The sequence below is a fragment of the Dromiciops gliroides genome, chromosome 4, assembly GCF_019393635.1.
Source record: "Dromiciops gliroides isolate mDroGli1 chromosome 4, mDroGli1.pri, whole genome shotgun sequence".
Lineage (NCBI taxonomy): Eukaryota > Metazoa > Chordata > Mammalia > Microbiotheria > Microbiotheriidae > Dromiciops > Dromiciops gliroides.
In genome coordinates this window covers 481,357,529-481,375,739 of record NC_057864.1, presented here as the reverse complement: position 1 = coordinate 481,375,739, position 18,211 = coordinate 481,357,529, and the positions used below count along the sequence as shown (strand labels likewise).

Below are 18,211 nucleotides of genomic sequence, written 5' to 3'. Positions count from 1 at the left end.
ACAGAGAACAGACTACACTTCTCTAAGGTCAACAGATATTCACCTCATCTTCTAAGCCCACTGCTGCTGCTGACCTAATTTCTGACTGGATATTGGGTGGCAGCCAATGTGCCTCGACCCAAAGCACTGGCTGGCTCTTTTCTGTGTTCACATCTCAACATGAATTTAGCTCCTATTTTGCCTTGCTCTTAAATGTCTGCCAGCCCTGTCCTTCCTCACTGTATCCCCGACTGGCCAAGCTACCCATGATCCAGTGTGACCCAATCCTATTTCACTGTGGACTCCCCCTCAAAACAATTTAGAAAAGTGTTGGGGCATGTCGGTCCTGGGGGATTCCACTGTGTATATACACTTCTCTAAACAAATATTTGCCTAATCACCCCTTATCTTTCTTCCTTCTCTCTAAGCCAAATTATCTAACAATCTCTTAATACCTTAAATAGTCCCTTGTCCTCAGATTCAACTTAAAAAAACTATTTTATTTATGCTTTTAAAAAATCACCATTGTTTCCGAGTCCCCCAAATTCAGATTCCTTTCTGGCTTCCAACAAGAAGCCTCCCTGATAACAAAGAAACAAGGTTAAGGAAAACAAACCAATATATTGGCCCTATCTGACAACATGTTCCTAATTCTGCACCCCTAGCCCACTTCCTCTCTACCAAGAAAAGGTAACCATGATTCACCCAGAATCCTCCAAAGCAAGTCTGGTGACCTCATAGATCTTTCTTTTCAAGGTCATTCTGTTTTATATTTTCAGAGTCTTTGTACAAATTGTTCTTCTGTCTTGGCTTATTTCACTCTGTACTACTTTATACACACCTTTATACATGCCATCATATTGTCCTTTCTGATAGGTTAGCTGTGTTTCTTCATGTTTATATAAGACCATTTATTCAGCCATTCCCCATTTAACAACTATTCACTGAGTTTCCTTTTATTTGTTATCACACAAAGGGCCGCCATGGATGTTTTTCTGTGTGTCAGCTCCTTTTCTGTTTTTGACCTTCTTCAGGCATATCCCCTGTAGATTTCATTTTAAAAAAATTAAATATAAATACATATGTGTGTATGTATATACATACACATCTATGTGTGTGCATGTGCATGTACGTGTGCATGTGTGTGTGCATGTGTGTGTGTGTGTGTGTGTAGTTAAGAGTAGGATCTTTCAAAATCACCATATATGACTAGCTCTGATAAATTTTCAAGTGAGAGAGAACACACCTGTACTGTTAACTAGACATGAACACATTTCTATTTTTTTTTTTTTTGGTGAGGCAATTGGGGTTAAGTGACTTGCCCAGGATCACATAGGTAGTAAGTGTCAAGTGTCTGAGGCTGGATTTGATCTCAGGTCCTCCTGACTCTAGGGCCAGTGCTCTATCCACTGTGCCACCTAGCTGCCCCTACACATCTCTATTTTTAACTAGGTTTGAACAAGGCCTAAACACCACTAGAATAGGTAGGGCTGGACTCTTCAGATTGGCTGAGGAACCTGGCCACACCCTCTGGGGCCTGTGTCAAACCTACTTGGGGTCTGAGATCCAAGCATCTGAAGGGAGAAAGGAAAGAGAGTTACCACTGAGACACTATGTCTTCAGAGGGAGGAGAGTACTTCAGGCTCTGTTTTCCTTCTCTCATTCTCCCATCTGATCAGAGGAGGACTTTATAAAACCTTTGAAATTCCACAGGATTTAGAATTTTTCCCATCTTGCCATCAGAGCCCTAATAGTATTCCTGAAATAGCCGTTGCTAGTGTTTGCATTAGACAAAGACCCAAAGCTCTACAAAGATGACAAGCAGACAAACTGCACCACACTTGAGAGGGACATCTTGGGCACTCAGCAAAGGGACTCTCTGGACCCATCCCTTGACTACAAGTGCCACTTAAGCTTTAGCCCACTTTCCACTTGACTCTGTATGTTCTTGGAGGAAAGTGTGCCATTTCCATCAGCTGTTTTTAGTACAATACCCTAGTAAATACCCCCTTCAAAAAAAAACCCCAACCAACAAGCATCCACCTCACTCACTGACATCAACTGATAACCATGGTGGAAAGTATACTGGTGGGGGCTTGTGACTCATAGTGCTAGAAAGATTATCCCCAATTCCTCAGGGCTCCTGCTGGACTTTGAAGAGACCCACCTCAGGCTTGCTCCGGGGAGCCAACCTGTCAGAGTATGTAGCCCCAGAACCTGAACTAGAGATTATCTTATGCTGTTACAAATGGTGCTATTAGGAATCTTTCATACAAATAAGTTTTGACAGGAAGAAAAGGCATATCTGTATAAAATGTTCATAGCAGCACCATATGTAATAGCAAAAGGTTGGAAATAAAGTCTTTGCCTGGTGATTAGGAGTAGGTTAACAATAGAAAAAATAATAATAGCACTTATATAGTACTTTAAGGTTTGAAAAGTCCTTTATAACTATTATTTCCAAAAAAATCCCAAAACCCATTATCTCCATTTGATCCTCACAATAACCCTGGGAGGTAAAGGCTATTATCTCTATTATTTATTTTTATTATTATTATTTTTTAATGGGGCAATGAGGGTTAAGTGACTTGCCCAGGATCACACAGCTAGTAAGTGTCAAGTGTCTGAGGCCAGATTTGAACTCAGGTACTCCTGAATTCAGGGCCGGTGCTTTATCCACTGTGCCACCTAGCTACCCAAGGCTATTTATTATTGAGCAGAGGATATTATTATCCTCATTTTACAGATGAGGAAACTGAGGCAAACATTAGGGGATTTGCACAGGGACACACAGTAAGTGTCCGAGGCTGGATTTGAACTCAGATCCTCCTGACCCCAGAGCTGATGCTCTTATCTATTGCACCACCTAGCTGCCTTAGCATATATCAGTGGGATATCATATAATGGGATATTTCTGACACATATCGGCAGTGATCAGATCTAAATCGCTGAAACTCTGAGGATCCCAGGCATTGCTCTTAGATTACATATTATAGATGAGAGATCGATTTACATTGGTACAGTGGGTATTCAATATGATAATAAAACCAAAAAGAAAATTCCCATTTAGTATTTTGGAAAGACAGTTATCCCAAGTAATCCATTTTTACTTGCAGGACTCCTAATGACATGAGGTGCAATGTTAGGGTTCTACAGAGGTGATGATGAACCTGGAAAAAGGAGTAGCTCATGTCCTTATGCCAAGGTGGGTAGAACCTCCTTCTTGGTGTCAAGAAGCATTTTATGAAACTCACAAAATGTGCTTATCAATTGCTTTATTTACAGCTGTGGTTTTGCCCACCAGACCAGTGGCATCAAGCCTCAGGTCCAAACCCACAAGCTCCCTCCATCACTCCATGATACGGCGGAAGGATTGAACAGCTGCACATGGGGAGCCCCAATCCACAGGCTTGCGGTATTCCTTCTTGTCCAAGAAGTACTGTCTGCCATGATAGTTGGGCTGCTCATAGAAGACCCAGACCCCATCCAGGACCTTACAGGACTGGATCTCACGGAGGTGGAACTGTTCCATGATGGAAGGGCAGTCCTCGGTCGTCTCATACATCTGGCCGTTGAAGTCTCCCCTCTCAAAGATCTGAAGTTTATACTGGCCTCCACTCGACTAGAAGACAGATGCAACAAGGAGTGCAGGCTGTTAGGGAAACCCTCATGCAGAAGAAGTGGCGGGGAGGTCAGTGACCACCATTGAGAAGCTAGATCGCCCACTGGATACTGACTCCCAAGCTTCACTGACTACAGGGTTGACTAGACAGAAGTGACTTAGCCTCCCTGAGGAAATGGTCCTGGTAATAAGAACTAGTTACCTTTAGAAAGACCAAGTCTGAGCCGAAAGAGATATGAGAACATGCCTTCTTCCCATTTTTGCAGAGGTGGGGTGCTAGGGGTGTGGAACACTGAATATAATGTTGGATTTGGTTAATGAATTGGTTAATTTTACTCAATTTCCTTATTTTTCTCTTTCTTTTGAATTCTTGGTGGTTCAGAGGCTAGAGGGTTGGACTTGGAGTCAGGAAACCTGAGTTCGAATTCTTGTCTCAGAAATTTACTAGCTGTGTGACCCTGGGCAAGGCACTTGGTCTCTCTCAGGCTGTCTCCTCATCTGTAAAATGCATATAATAATAGCATTTATGCCGCCCCACCATGGTTGTGAGGCTCAATGAGATAAAATGTTCACAAACATCAAAGTGTTAGATAAATGTTGGCCATCGTCTTCATCTTTGCTCTAAGAGATGACTCTTTGGGTGGGGGAAAGGTTAGAATACATTGGGAAATGGAAGGGCTGTGAAAATGAAAGATATCCATAAAATTTGGAAAAAAATATTCTCCATACTTGGCAACCCAAAAGGACAATGAAAATGTTTGTGAATAAGAACTTCCATCTCAGATTCAGGCCCAGAAGAGAAAGCCTAGTATAAAATGACTCAAAGATTTTCTTCAATTGAAGGCAACAAATATTTAGTAGGTTTCCACTCTGGGTAAAGTATTGTGTCAGGTTCTGAGGATAACAAAGACATTCTCTGCCCTCAGCTTGCTTATAGTCTACTGGGGAGGCAACAGTGGGTTTACAAGAATATATAAAGAATATACAAGGTAACCCAGAGTCATTTCCAGAGGAAGACAAGCTAATGACTTGAGGAATGCACAAAGGCTTTGTGTAGGAGTTAGTACCTTAGCTATGCTTTGGAAAGACTTAAGCATTCCTTCTATAAGGTGGAGGGGAAGGAACAAGTTCCAGAAAAACTGGGGCAAAGACATGGAATGTGTTTGCGTGACTGCAACTGAGAAAAGATACCCGCCCATGATAGCCTGTGATAAGAAGGCTTAGAGAATTGGGAACTCTGATAAACACATTGACCAACCCCAATTCCAAAGGTCTCATAAAAATGCAACCTCCTTCCTGATAGAGAGCTGGGGGGAGGCTCATATTCTCTTTCTAGCTTTTCCCTTATTTTTTTGTTTTCTTCCAGAATGTGGCTAATGTGGAATTTTGTTGTGCATGACTTCCGTTTGTATTGGGTGTTGTATTTCTTGCCTTCTCAATGGATAGAGGAGAGAGTCAAAGGAAGGGGAAACTTTGGAATTGAAAATAAGATAAAACTGAATTTAAAATGAAGAAGAAAAAGAAAAGGAGGAAGAGAAAGAAGAAGGAGGAGGAGACAAAGAAGACAAGAAGAAGAAGAAGAAGAGACTTATTATCAAGCCTTTTCCCCGAATGTCCTTGAGAATCATGGACTCACCAGATGGATGACCTTGCAGGAACTAAGTCGGTCATTGAGCCCCCTCCAATGGTGGTAATCGGGGTATTCACCCTGAGTTAAGATGTACATGTTCCCAGCAAAGTTGGGCCTCTCATAAACCACCCAGGCCCCGCCAGCCACTCGGATGGAGTTGCAGCAGCTCAGATAGGTGTGGAAATCGGCACAATCACTGTCACACTCATAGTGGTGACCTTGGAAATTCTTGTCATCGTAGAAAGTAATCTGAAACACAGGCCCACCAGGCCAAGAAGTAAGGGATGGAACTTTGCTCAACTATGTCACAGAAGAGTAATGGAAGTATTCTCCTTAACCATGCCTCTCTCCCTCTCTCTCTTGCAAATTCCTTTTCCTAAAAGGCAGCCAGGTAGCACAATGGGTGGAGAGCTGGAGTTGGGGTCAGGGAGATCTAAGTTCAAATACTGCCTTAGATACTTACTCCCTGTGTCTTTTTCATCCTCAGTTTCCTTCTCTGTAGAATGGGAATAAAATAGCACCTACCTCCCAGAGTTGTGAGAATCACAGGAGATATTTGTAAAGTGCTTTGCAATGCCCTAAGAGCCATTTAAACAATAGCTACTATTATGGTTGCGAGGAAAAGATAACAGATTACTTCTCTATGCAATTTACTTCCCTGGGCAACTTCCCTATGTGTCAATAACATCCAAAGTTCTTCTGGAGGCTGGCCCAGAATAGTCCAAGCAAGCAAGGATAAAACTGGGATCTCCAATCCAATTCTAGAAGGGTTTAGAACAGGGAGCCTAAATCTGGGTTCCAAGGGGTTCTATGAAGCTGGGTTGGGGGGAAGATGACATATTTATTTTCGTTAATGTCTAAATGAAATTTATCATTTCCTTCAATAACTTAAAAACCTGATTCTGAGGAGGGATCCCCAGGCTTCCCCAGATACTGCCCAAGGGACCCAGGACACAAAAATGAAGGTTATAGACTCCTGGTCTGTAGCACAGAACATTGATGGTAGGTCTAGAGCTGAAAAGAATCATTCGTGATGTGTCTGAGAGAGGGGCAGAGAGAAGAAGCATGGTGAACAAAGCCCATGGCCAGAAACCGGGGCTCAGAGTTAGAAAGGCTAGGCTTCTGGTCCCCACCTCTGACACATACCAGTGGTGTGATCCTGGGCCAGTCACTTAACCCCTGAGAGTCCCAGGAAACTCCCTATATTCTCTTATTGGGCACTGTTTACAATCATGGTCAGTCATATGAGCATTTATTAATCACCCACTATGTTCCAGGCACTGTACTAAGGGCTTAAGTTACAAAGAAAAGGAAAAAAAAGAAAGGAAAAAGATTGATTTTAAGGAATTTACACTCTAATTGGGAGCAGGGAACAGCCTGCAAAAGATGAGGTACAAACAAGATCAATTGGTGATATAAGAAGGAAGCACTAAGGAGGAGTAGGAAAGGCATCTTCCAGACAGGTAAGGGTAGCACAGGTCTGGCAACAACAACAACAATAAAAACTTAATATGGCATGGGGCATAAAAAGACAGTACCTTTGTCCACAAGTTTACATTTTACTCCAGGGATTAAAAAAAACCAAATCTGTGATTTCAGTGGGGCAAGAAATAACACAGATGAGCACCTTCTCTGCAGCTTGTGGTCTTGGGTCTGACTGCCTGGGGGCACTCAGGGGGGAAGTGACTTGCCCAGAGTCACACAGCCCGGATGGGTCCAAGGTGGGACTTGAACCCGGATCTATCTGAGTCAGTGGCCAGATTGGTATCCATAATGCCCAGCTGTCTCTGCTGAAGAGATGGGCACTGATGATTTAGGGAGGAATGAGAGGGAAGGGCCAGCTAACTGGAGGAGGAAAGGCTTTTTGCAGGAGATGCCAGACTTCATAGGCTCAGAGATCTAGGGCTGGAAGGATGGAGGCTATCTGACCCAACTCCCTCATTTTACAAATGATGAAACTGAGAGAGGCCTAGGTCACAGGTTGCAGGCTTAAACATCCGCCATTTACTGAATGCCTGCCCTCGTGTGCAGACAAGTGCATGCATCATGGATCTAGAGAGCATCCAGGGCAAGCCCCTAATGTCAAATAAAGGATTTGAATCCAGGTCCTCTGACTCCTGGGTTGATGTTTTTGACCTTATACCAAACTCTTAGGATCCATACAAGGGAAGGGAATAAGCATCGATGAAGCACCCACTGTGTGCTAAGCACGTTGCAAATATCATCTCATTTGGTCCTCACAACAGCAGCTGGTTTTATCATCCCCATTTCACAGGTGAGAAAACTGAAGCAGAGTCATGCAGCTAGTAAATGTGAGTATGGCTAGGAACTCAGCTTTTCCTGACCCTAGATCTGTATCCACTCCACCATCTAGCTGCCTCTAACGAGCATTTGTTAAGTGCTTCCTATGCACCAGGCATAGGAGACAGGAGGAGCGGCCCAAACTGCGCTTGCTCTCATGAGCTTACACTCCAATGGAGGAGACAACGGTGGCAAACAGCTGCACACATACCCGGTAGAAGCAGGGTAGGTTGGAGGTCATCTCAGAGGGTAGACACCAGCATTGAGGGGAAGTGGGAAAGGCCAAGACTTAGAGGAAGCCAGGGAAGGCAGGAGGACGTTCTGGACATGGGGGACAATCTGGGGAAATGCATGGAGGTGGGGGGGGGGCTTGCATGGAGTTGGGGGGGGGGGCTGGGGAGGGAAGAGGAGGAGCAGCAAAGAAGCCGGTGTCCCTGGATTTTCAAGTACGTGGATGTCACAGGCTTAAAATTTCAAGCAGAGAGTTTTGTTTGATCCTGCAATTGATAGGGAGCTAGTGTCCTGGTTAGACCTGAATTTGAGAAAGATGGCTTTGGAGCAGCCAGGTGGTGTAGTGGATAGAGCACTGACTCTGGAGTCAGGAGGACCTGAGTTCAAATTCAGCCTTGGGCTGTTACTGGCTGTGTGACCCTGGACAGGTCACTTAACCCGGATTGCCTAAAAAACAAACCAAAAACTCCAAGAAAGATGGTTTTGGCAGCTGAGTGGAGGAGGCACTAAGGGGAGGAGAGAACAGGCTAGGTAATGAAGGTCTGCACCAAGGTGGTGGGCCATGTCTGTCAGTAGGGAAAAGGGGATGTATCCACAAGATGTTACAAAGGGAGAAAGAGCAGGAGCTGGCCAGAGATTGGCTATGGTAGGGGGGGGGGTGAGAGTGAGGAGCCAGGAATGGCACCTAGGTTGGGAGCCTGGATGAGGATGGTGGTGCCCTTGACAGTAAGAGGGAAGTCTGGGAGAGGGGAAGGTTTGGGGAGAAAGATAATGAGTTCTGGTCTGGACATGCTGAGTTTAAGATGTCTACAGGAAATCCAGTTGGAGATGTCCCATAGGAAGTTGGAGATGGGAGGCTGGAGGTCAAGAGAGAGGTTAGGACTGGATCAATAGATCTGAGAGTCACCAGCATAGAGGTGACAGCTGGTTCCTTGGGATCGACAAGAGAACCAGTCCAGAGGAAGAAGAGGAGAGGGCTCAGGATAGAGCTAGGAAAATGACGCGGTACTTTTTTTTTTTTTTTGCGGGGCAATGGGGGTTAAGTGACTTGCCCAGGGTCACACAGCTAGTAAGTGTCAAGTGTCTGAGGCCAGATTTGAACTCAGGTACTCCTGAATCCAGGGCCGGTGCTTTATCTACTGCGCCACCTAGCCGCCCCCTGACGTGGTACATTTTGAGAAACACACTAGATTTGAAGTCAGAGCTTCGGGGTTCTGAGAAAACCGTTATAGGAAAAGAACCCCCAAGCTCTCTCCTGGCCTTAGGTCTGTGAGCCTCAGTAATTCCTCTCTGGGGGACTCAGCTTCTGGATCAGTAAGAATTCTGAGCTCAGCTCAGACTGCTCATTTGCATTTCTAGTGCTATCACCCCCCCCCCCCCCCCCCCCCCGTGGAAAGCTTTGCTTCATTTAAAGCAGGGACAGTTGTCCTTGGTCATTTACATTCACTAGCAGCCTCAAAATAGGCTTATTGTCCACTGGGGACAAAGCCGAGCTCTGGGGCTCCCTCTGAGCACCAGGAGAGGCTGGGGAAGCCAGAGTACAAAACTTGGGAGGGCCTGGGAGATCAAAGCAGAGAGAAAATGAGAAGAGACTCATTTTAAAGGACAATTTCTTTTTAATTGAGACAAGGCACTAGACTTGAAAGAGGCTGTGGTGCAGTGGAAAGAATGCTGGACTTGGAGGCAGAGGACTTGAGTTCAAATCCTTGCTTGGCTGCTTATTGCCTATGTGACATTGGGCAAATTGCTTTATCTTTCTGGGCATTTCCCCATTTCTAAATGAAGAGATTAGATGACAGCCTCTGAGGTTCTTTCAAGATCTAGAACCCTGTGAGTCTATACTCTGTGTGACTCTAGGAAAGTGGCTTCCCTTCTCTGAGCCAGCTCTAAATCTTAGGATCTGTAAAAACTCTCCTCCCCTCCCCCAAATTAGGAAAAAGGTCAACGACAAGAAAGCAAATAAAGGAGGTAATAACCATGAAAGCCTGACCCGACAATACATGTGTCTGGGAATAATAGTAATAATAATGAAGGAGGAGTGACCCTGGGCAAGTCACTTAACCTGTTTGCCTCAGTTTCCTCATCTGTAAAATGGGGGTAATAACAACATCTACCTCTCCTTGGGTTGTTTTGGGGACCAAATGAGATAGCATGTAGCACAGTGCCTGGCTCATAGTAAATGCTTATGTGAACGTTAGCTATTAGCTATGAGCCTAAGTCACTCTCTGAGACTAATTTGCAAAGCAGGTGACCATGTAAATTGGTAGAAGGGGTTTACTCACTGGGAGGAACCTATACAATGAAATCACAGACCTAGTACTTAATTTTAAAAAATAAATAAATCCAGTCCAAGAGTTCTGCTTAATTATTTTAATTGAATGAGAGAGGCAGGATGGCTTTACGGTCAGAAGCTGATCTTGAAGCCATCAAGATCTGGGTTCCAGTCCTGCTGTCACATCTTAGTTATGTGACTCTGGGTGAGCAGTTTAACCTCTCGATGCCTCAGGCAACTCACCGAGTCTATATCTTCGAAGTCAGCTTCTAAACTCAGAGTTAACCCTCACTAACAAAAGAGTACGATGGAATAAGAAGACACTACTTAACGATAACAGCAACAATAATGATAGAAAGCACTGATGGAGCACTTTGAGACTTGAAAAGCTCTTGAATATTACCTCATTTGATTCTCACAACCACCCTGGGAGAGATAGATGCTATTTTACAGATGAGGAAACTGAGGCTTTGAGAGGTTAAAGTGCCTTGCCCAGGGTTGCATAGCCAGAGTCTGAGGCTGCATTTGAACCCAGGCCTTCTTGATTTCCGGAGCTCTAGCCACTGCAGAAATACAGAAGAGTTTTCGCTGCTGAAAACTGCACTAAGAATTTGGGGACGCCCCATCTAGCTGGGCAGGACAGAATCGCTGTGGCTATTTATCGGTTCCAAGATTTTGTCAAGGGGAGGCAGCTCCCAAGCTGTGGATGATACAGACGGTCAGCAGACAGTCAGAATGGAAACCTTTGTTTGTTTATCAGGGTTTGGGAAGAGCAACTAAGTGGAAGGGTTTAAGATAATAAGCTTGAGGAGAAAGGTGACTAAGTGGGGCAGAGAGAAACTGGAAGATTCAGCTTCCAGTTTTCAGCTCAGGGGACTGAGTTCCCTAAAATAACAACGGGTCTTTGAGAAAGAAAGAGGAAATTGACCCTCTCTTACCGTCTCTCAGAGCTGTCAGTAAAAGGATGCACCAATGAGAATGACGGGAGTTTGGCTGAAGAGGAGATGAGAAAATTGCAGGTCCTTCCCTTCTTAGCAGAGGTGGGGGGACATGGGGGTGGAACTTTGCATATGCCGGCAGATGCAGTGCATGCGTTGGCTGTTTTTGCTAAATGGGTTTCTCTTTTCTCTTTTGTATTTTTGTTATAAGAAATGACTTTCTGGGTGGGGAGGGGGGTATATACAGTAAAGATGATGTTCAAGCAAAAGATACCAATAAAATGAAACTTGACATTTAAAAAAAGAGGAGATAGATTTCCATTCATCTGGGATGCTTTCAGTGAGAAGAGAGGGACCTTTGCTAGCATAGGAGTCTGTGACCCTGAATTCTCTGGGACGAAAGTTTCTACAAAATCTCTCTCCTAGGAACTGGAGGGCACTTCTTAACCCCTTATATTGTCCCTCCCGCTGTCCCTGGAAACCGAGTTACGTCTACGGTGATTATTTTCATATTATAGATGGCAACAACCAAGTGCTCAAAATTGGTGACTTTGTCTGCCACTCCCTACCATTTCAGTAGGAGCACACTGCCAGCTAGCTAAGTAACCATGTGGAGCCAGAGGGCCCTAACTCAACTGATTCCAGCCTCAAAGTCACCTACTCTCCCTCGGACTCAGTTTCTCATCTGAGAAAATGAGAGAACTGGCAAACTAGATGTTCTCTATCTAGCTCAAAATCTGTGTTCCTATGAACCCCTATGCCTCCATTTCTTCTTCTGTAAAATAAAAGGGTTCTACCACATGCTCTCGAAGGTTCCTGCCAATTCTAAATGTTAGGATACCATGAAAACAACATCTCTTAAGCGACACTTTACATAGGAGGCTGAGGCAGGGGCAGGAGTGTTGGGATGTCTCACCAAATGCATTGGGCCAGTCTCTCTTTACCCAATCATATCTTTTTGGAAAGTTAATGGTCCCAGTCAAGAAGTCATTCCAAAATGTAATATTCCAAACTTACCAGTCCGTACAAATTTTAACTATCTTGTCTTCTCCCCTTTGGAAATATCTAAGTACGAGTCTACATTAATTAGAATACCCAATCTGGGCCCGGGAAACAGAGGACAGAAGCAGCGGCCATTTATGTCTCTTTTTCTGAGTACTAAGTAAGGCCAGCAGTGAATCAAATCAGCCTTATTTATTCCCAGTCTCAGCAGAAAGTACTAATCACACTAAGCCAAGTGGGCAAAGAGAGCAGGGACAGATAAGCGAGAGTAATTAGTATCATCATCTGTCTGTCTGGGCGCCATCGAGAAGGAGAAGCGGGTGAGTCAGAGGGCAGGTCTGCCTGTTCACTTACCTTGGCTACACTTTTAGACATAGTGGTGGCCCAGGTTGGTTTTTCCCAGAACGAACAGAAATTCGGAAACAGCTACAGTCGGCCAGGGCCACCGAAATGTTTTATACTGGGCTGGATTCAAACCAAACATTTGCTTGGTCATGAGAATGGGAGGCAAATATTGAGTCAGTTGTTTGGAGGCTACAGATACTTTCTAGAAAAACGCCTGGGATTATGAAATAAAGCAAGGCTTCAGCGCCTGCTTTATTGCTTACTAAGGCCTGATGCATTATGGGTTGTGCTGAGTCAGGGCACTGAGTCGGGGGGCCATCCCCCCCAAAATGAAAATTGAAAGACTGAGCTCTCCCTCCCTTGGGATTGGAGGGGGATCATAGAAACTTCTCCCCCCTAATTTTAGAGATGAGGAAACAGGCCCAGAGAGATTAAGTGACACCAGAGTCAGAGCCTGTTCCACTGTGATACAAGGTCTCTCTCCTGAGGAAGGTCCCATACTCCTAGAATGGTAAATTCCACAAAGCTCTCCCCGATGCCCCATCCCACTGTGTGGGCGGCCCTGGGCTCTCAGAAAATGTTCGAGGTCTAGCAAGGTCTAGCAATGTTCAAAGTCTTCTAGCAAGGCACCAGGATTGCAAGGATGCCTGTCATATAAGGACCAGGCCCAAGTAACTGCAGAAATGCTCGCTAATAGGGTTGGCTGAAGGGCAGCTGGGGGCCACAGCAGACCTCAAAGACCTTTGGCTAAGTTAGAAAGGGACTGGGATCCACAGTGGTGGAGAAAGTGATGGATTTGCCAGGACAAGATTGAGGATCCACGGAATTGCAGCATTTGGGAGTCGGCAGCAGGTGTCAGTAGCCAATGAGTCCAACCCATGCACAAAAGCACTGGGATTTAAGATGGCAATGGATTCTTTTTCTGGCATCCTTGGGTCTTCCCTTCTGAAACTGTCCACAGAGTTAGCTGCCTTTGGACATGTCATGACACATGCAGGAAAATGTCCCTCCATTTGCATCTCAAATGTTGCTGTTTCCTGGTGAACTGTTTAGGTTTGGAAACAGGCTAGACTTCCTGTCTGTTCTCCCCACCCTCCCAATGCCCAATCTCTCTCTCTCTCTCTCTCTCTCTCTCTCTCTCTCTCTCTCTCTCTCTCTCTCTCCCTTACGCACACACATGCATTTACACATACATGCACTACACACATACATGCACATGCATACACACATACACATACATAGTTACACACATATACATGCACACACACACACACACACACTCTACCATAACCTAAATCTAAACTATATAAAATTTGATCATAGCTTTTCATTTGTGTCATTTTCAACGTGCATTTGTCCGTGTTTTTTTCCTTTCAAAGAGACCGAATTGAAGAGTGGTCTCTCGGGGGGCCTGGCCCCTCTTTGGACCTCTGGGGTCAGATGCGGAATGATGCTGATATTTGGGGTGCAGCCATGAAGGAGACGGGGCCCACCTTTGCTCTCTCTCCTTTGGTTGGAAGAGAAGGGGGACTCTTTAGACCTCCTCCCCTTCACAAAGGCATTGTGGCTGCCTGGTTATTCTTTCTCTCAGATGTTCCTTGATTTGGCAAAGTGAAATGTCCAGGTGGAAATCAGTGGTTTCACTGTCTGGATGGAAGAACTGAGAAAAGAAAAGAAAGAGGAGCTGTCCTTGGTACCTATAGCCAACCACCCCATGTGAGAACGAGGACTGGGTTCTTAACAGGGGCCTTGGAGTCACAGATTCAGAAAAGGAAGGTCCCTTCCTTTTGACCTATGAGGCCAATTAGTCCAACCCTGCAGTTGAGAAAACTGAGGCTGAGAGGTAAAGACACTTCCCCAAAGTCACACAGGTAGTGAGGGGCACAACAAGGATTTGAACCCAGGTCCTCTGACCTGGTGCTCTTAGTCTCATTAAAACAAAAACCCAAAGGCAAAGTAAAATTGCTTGTAATGTGTGTGAGGGAGGAACCCCTTACGACACCCAGACCGAGGAGGGACCAGACTTATTTCATGGAAGGAAGGAGCTCTGGGGGAGGAAAGGGCTCCTGGGAATGCAGACTGACTCCTCCCCTGCCAGGGCCTCAGAGAGTTGCCCCGGGTCACTGATCCTCAAGTGACCCTGTCCAGTCTTCTTGGCTCCAGCACCGGCTCTCCGCCTGCTCAGCCACTGCCCCTTGACTTGGAAAAATAGTCTCCCGTTCACATTTTTGTACAAAGAAAACAAACAGAAGATCCTCATGCCTTGGTCCCCTCCCTGTGCCTTATTGTCTTGGAGAGAGAAGCAAGCAAACCAAAGTCAGAGCAGAGCTGGTCTCTGATCTGATGCAAACACATGTCAGCCAATCAGTTATATAACTGCTCCCCAGACTTTTGCTGCCCAAGTCCTCCTCTCCTTCCACCCTTGTCTAACACACTAAGCCATCCCCATTGTCACTTCTGTCCTGGGTAGGGCCCAGCTCAGATCATCTGGTCTGAAGGTCCCAATCTGGGCCCTTGGCGAGCCGGACTATCCTCATATTTGGGATAAGAGCATGAAATATCCTCGTTCTCCCTGAGCATTGTCGTTTCCATAGCCAACTGTACTCCTTTCAAAACACCAAATCCTCTCTTCCCTCCACCGACACAAACAGGGCATCCCGCAAACCATTTTTATTAGAATACGAGGAAAACAAGCATCTACAGAGTGTCCTGGGTGACTGGCCCTATGGAGTCTGTGGAGATCGGAAGCCAAAAGCAAAGCTATCACAGGGTCCTGGATTCAGAACAGGAAGGGCCTGAGAACACTCATTTAACAGATGCAGAAGTGGAGGCAGAGAGATTGTGACTCCCTGGATCATACAGCTGGTGGCTGAGGTGGGGATCCGAACCCAGGTTTGCCTGACGCCAATTGCAGCATCTCATCTACTATACCAGGCCACTTGGCTCTTCTTATCCCGCACTGGCTGCACGTTGTAAGTATCAAGGGTTCCATGTAATGAGAACGATCAGATGGGGAAAGACTGAAGGCAAAAGGAGAAGGGGATGCTGGAGGAGGAGATGGATGGATGGTGTCAAGGAAGCAACAGACATGAGCTTGGACAGTCTTTGGGAGATGGGAGGACAGGAGGGCCTGGCCTGCCGTGGTCCACGGGGTCACGAAGAGTGCGACATGACCCAGGGACTGAGCAGCCGCCTCCCCCTCCAAGCTGAGCCTGTCTGTCACCTCTCTGTCAGGAGGCGGGCCGCATACAAGGTGGGCTTTCCAACCACACCCCAGAATCATTCTCACAGCTTCTCACTCCAGCCCAGTCTGTTAAATTTGGTCTGCAATGCCACTCACCAGCTGATGTGCAACCTCAAACAGAAAGGTTCACTTGACAATACCTTGTTAAAAACCTCGCCCAGAAAGTGATGAGCCCACGTTTTGCCACTCCTTTTATTCGCTGAGGCACAAACAACAGGCCTGTCTATGTCATCACCCAACCCTGAGTTTTGCAAGACAGTTCCAGGGCATTTGTGCCTACCTCTAAATCTCACTACTTTGGGGAGATTACAGTAATCTATTGCAGAGACCATGTTATGACCAGGTGGGATTTATACCAGGAATGCAGGGCTAGTTCAGTATTAGGAAAACTCTATGCAGAACTGACTATATCAGTAAGAAAAATAACAAAATTCCTATGATTATATAATAGATGCATACAAGCTTTAGACAAAACACAATCCCGATTCCTGTTAACAACTCTAGAAAGCAGAAGAACCAATGGAACCCTTCTTAAAATGATAAGTAGTATCTATTTAAAACCAAGATCAAGCATTATCTGTAATGGGGATAAACTAGAAGCCTTCCCAGTAAGATCAAAGGTGAAGCGAGGATGTCCAGGGTCACCGGGATAATGTTTTGGAAATGCTAACCATAACAACAATCAACATAGCATTCCAAGACAATGCCAAAGGACTGATAATGAAAAATGCTACCCACATCCAGAGAAAGATCTGATTAACTCTGAGAGCTGATAGAAGCATAATTTTTTCCCTTTTGTCATTTCTTGCTTATTAGTGTTTTTTACAATATGGCTAATATGGAAATATATTTTGCTTGATTTCACACTTATAATTGAAATCACATTTCTTGTCTTCTCAATGGGGAGGAGAAAGGGGCAGGAATGGGGCAGGAGGGAAAGAGAGAACTTGGAACTCAAAACATTTTTTAAATGAATGTTTAAAAATAAATAAAGAGGGGCAGCTAGATGGTGCAGTGGATAGAGCACAGGCCCTGGAGTCAGGAGTACCTGAGTTCAAATCCGGCCTCAGACACTCAACACTTACTAGCTGTGTGACCATGGGCAAGTCACTTAACCCCAATTGCCTCACTAAAGAAGAAAGAAAGAAAGAAAGAAAGAAAGAAAGAAAGAAAGAAAGAAAGAAAGAAAGAAAGAAAGAAAGGAAGAAAGGAAGAAAGGAAGAAAGAAGGAAAAATGGAAAAAGAACACTAAAAAAAGAAGTGCTAGGTATAGCAATGAAACAAGAAAAAGAAATCAAAGGAATCAAATCTATCACTTTGCATAAGATATGATGGTGTGTACTGAGTGAGGGGGAGAGAATTAACCAAAAAACTAAAACAATTAACAAAGTTACAGGATATAAAATAAACACAAACAAATCATTCTATATACTACCAAGAAAACCCAGAGGAAGAGACAGAAAGAGAAATTCCATTTAAACTAACTGTAGACAATACCAAATACTGCCACCTGCCTAGGCACACACAGGAAGTATATAAATATAAACATAAACATGGTTACAAGATAATTTTCATACAACTAACAAAAACTGAGCTAAACAATTGGAGAAATATTAATTTCTCACAGGTAGGCTGAACTAATATAATAAAAATAGTATTACCTAAATAAATTCACAAAACCACTTTATAGAGCTAGAAAAAATAATTTTAAAATTCATCTGGAGGAACAAAAAGTCAAGAATATGAAAGGAAATCAATGAAAAAAATGTACAGAAAGGAAATCTATCAGCATTAGATCTCAAATTATATGACAAAGCGGTAATCATGAAACCAACTTGGTACTGGATAAAAAAGAGATTGATCAATGTACTAGATTAGGTAGACAACACACAGAAGCAACTGAGCACAGTTGCCTGGTGCTTGATAAATGAAGAACCAAGGGATTGGGAGTAAGAACTCACTATTTGACCAGAATTGGAAAGCAGCCTGGCAAAAACAAGGAACAGACCAACACCTCACACCATATATCAAGATGAGCTCAGAATGATTACATGATGTAGATATAAAGGGTGACATAAGCAAATTAGGGGAGCATGGGAAAAATTACCTGTCAGACTTAGATAGGGGAAGTTTATGACCAAACAAGAGACAGAAAGGATCACGGGAAGTAAAATGGATAATTTGGATTACATTAAATAAAAAGTTGTTTCAGAAACAAAACCAATGCTGCTAAATTTAGAAGGAAAGCAAAAAACTGAGAAAAAAAAATTATAGCAAGTTTTCCTGATAAATGCCTCATTTCTCTAATGTGTAAGGAATTGAGCCTAAAGTTATAAAAATAAAAGCTCCCCAGTTGATAAATGGTCAAAGGATATGAACAGGCAATTTTCAGAAGAAGAAATCAAAGCTATTAACAATCGTATAGAGGGGCAGCTAGGTGGCACAGTGGATAAAGCACTGGCCCTGGATTCAGGAGGATCTGAATTCAAATTTGGTCTCAGGCACTTGACACTTACTAGCTGTGTGACCCTGGGCAAGTTAAACTCCATTCCCCATTGCCCTGCAAAACCAAACCAAAACCAAACCAAACAAAACCAACCCCCCCCCCAAAAAAAACCCAATCATATGGAAAAACACACTAAATCAT

The 18,211-nt window shown here is 44.3% G+C and overlaps 1 protein-coding gene across 1 annotated transcript; it reads right to left on the bottom strand.

Annotated features, from left to right (window-relative positions):
- Nucleotides 1–3,328: 3,328 nt before the first annotated feature.
- Nucleotides 3,329–12,389, bottom strand: CRYGS (crystallin gamma S). Its single transcript, XM_044000076.1, has 3 exons — nt 12,330–12,389; nt 5,238–5,480; nt 3,329–3,601 (listed from the first exon to the last, which is right to left on the bottom strand). The coding sequence occupies exons 1-3, from the start codon at nt 12,348–12,350 to the stop codon at nt 3,329–3,331; spliced, it is 537 nt and encodes a 178-aa protein (XP_043856011.1). The 5' UTR covers nt 12,351–12,389.
- Nucleotides 12,390–18,211: the final 5,822 nt, after the last annotated feature.

Coding starts and splice junctions, on each gene's coding strand:
- CRYGS (XM_044000076.1), bottom strand. CDS start 12,350: ATGTCTAAAAGTGTAGCCAAG. Junction 5,481..12,329: donor TGTCTAAAAGTGTAGCCAAG/GTAAGTGAACAG, acceptor CCTGTGTTTCAG/ATTACTTTCTACGATGACAA. Junction 3,602..5,237: donor CCTGCAAGGTCATCCATCTG/GTGAGTCCATGA, acceptor TCTGTCTTCTAG/TCGAGTGGAGGCCAGTATAA.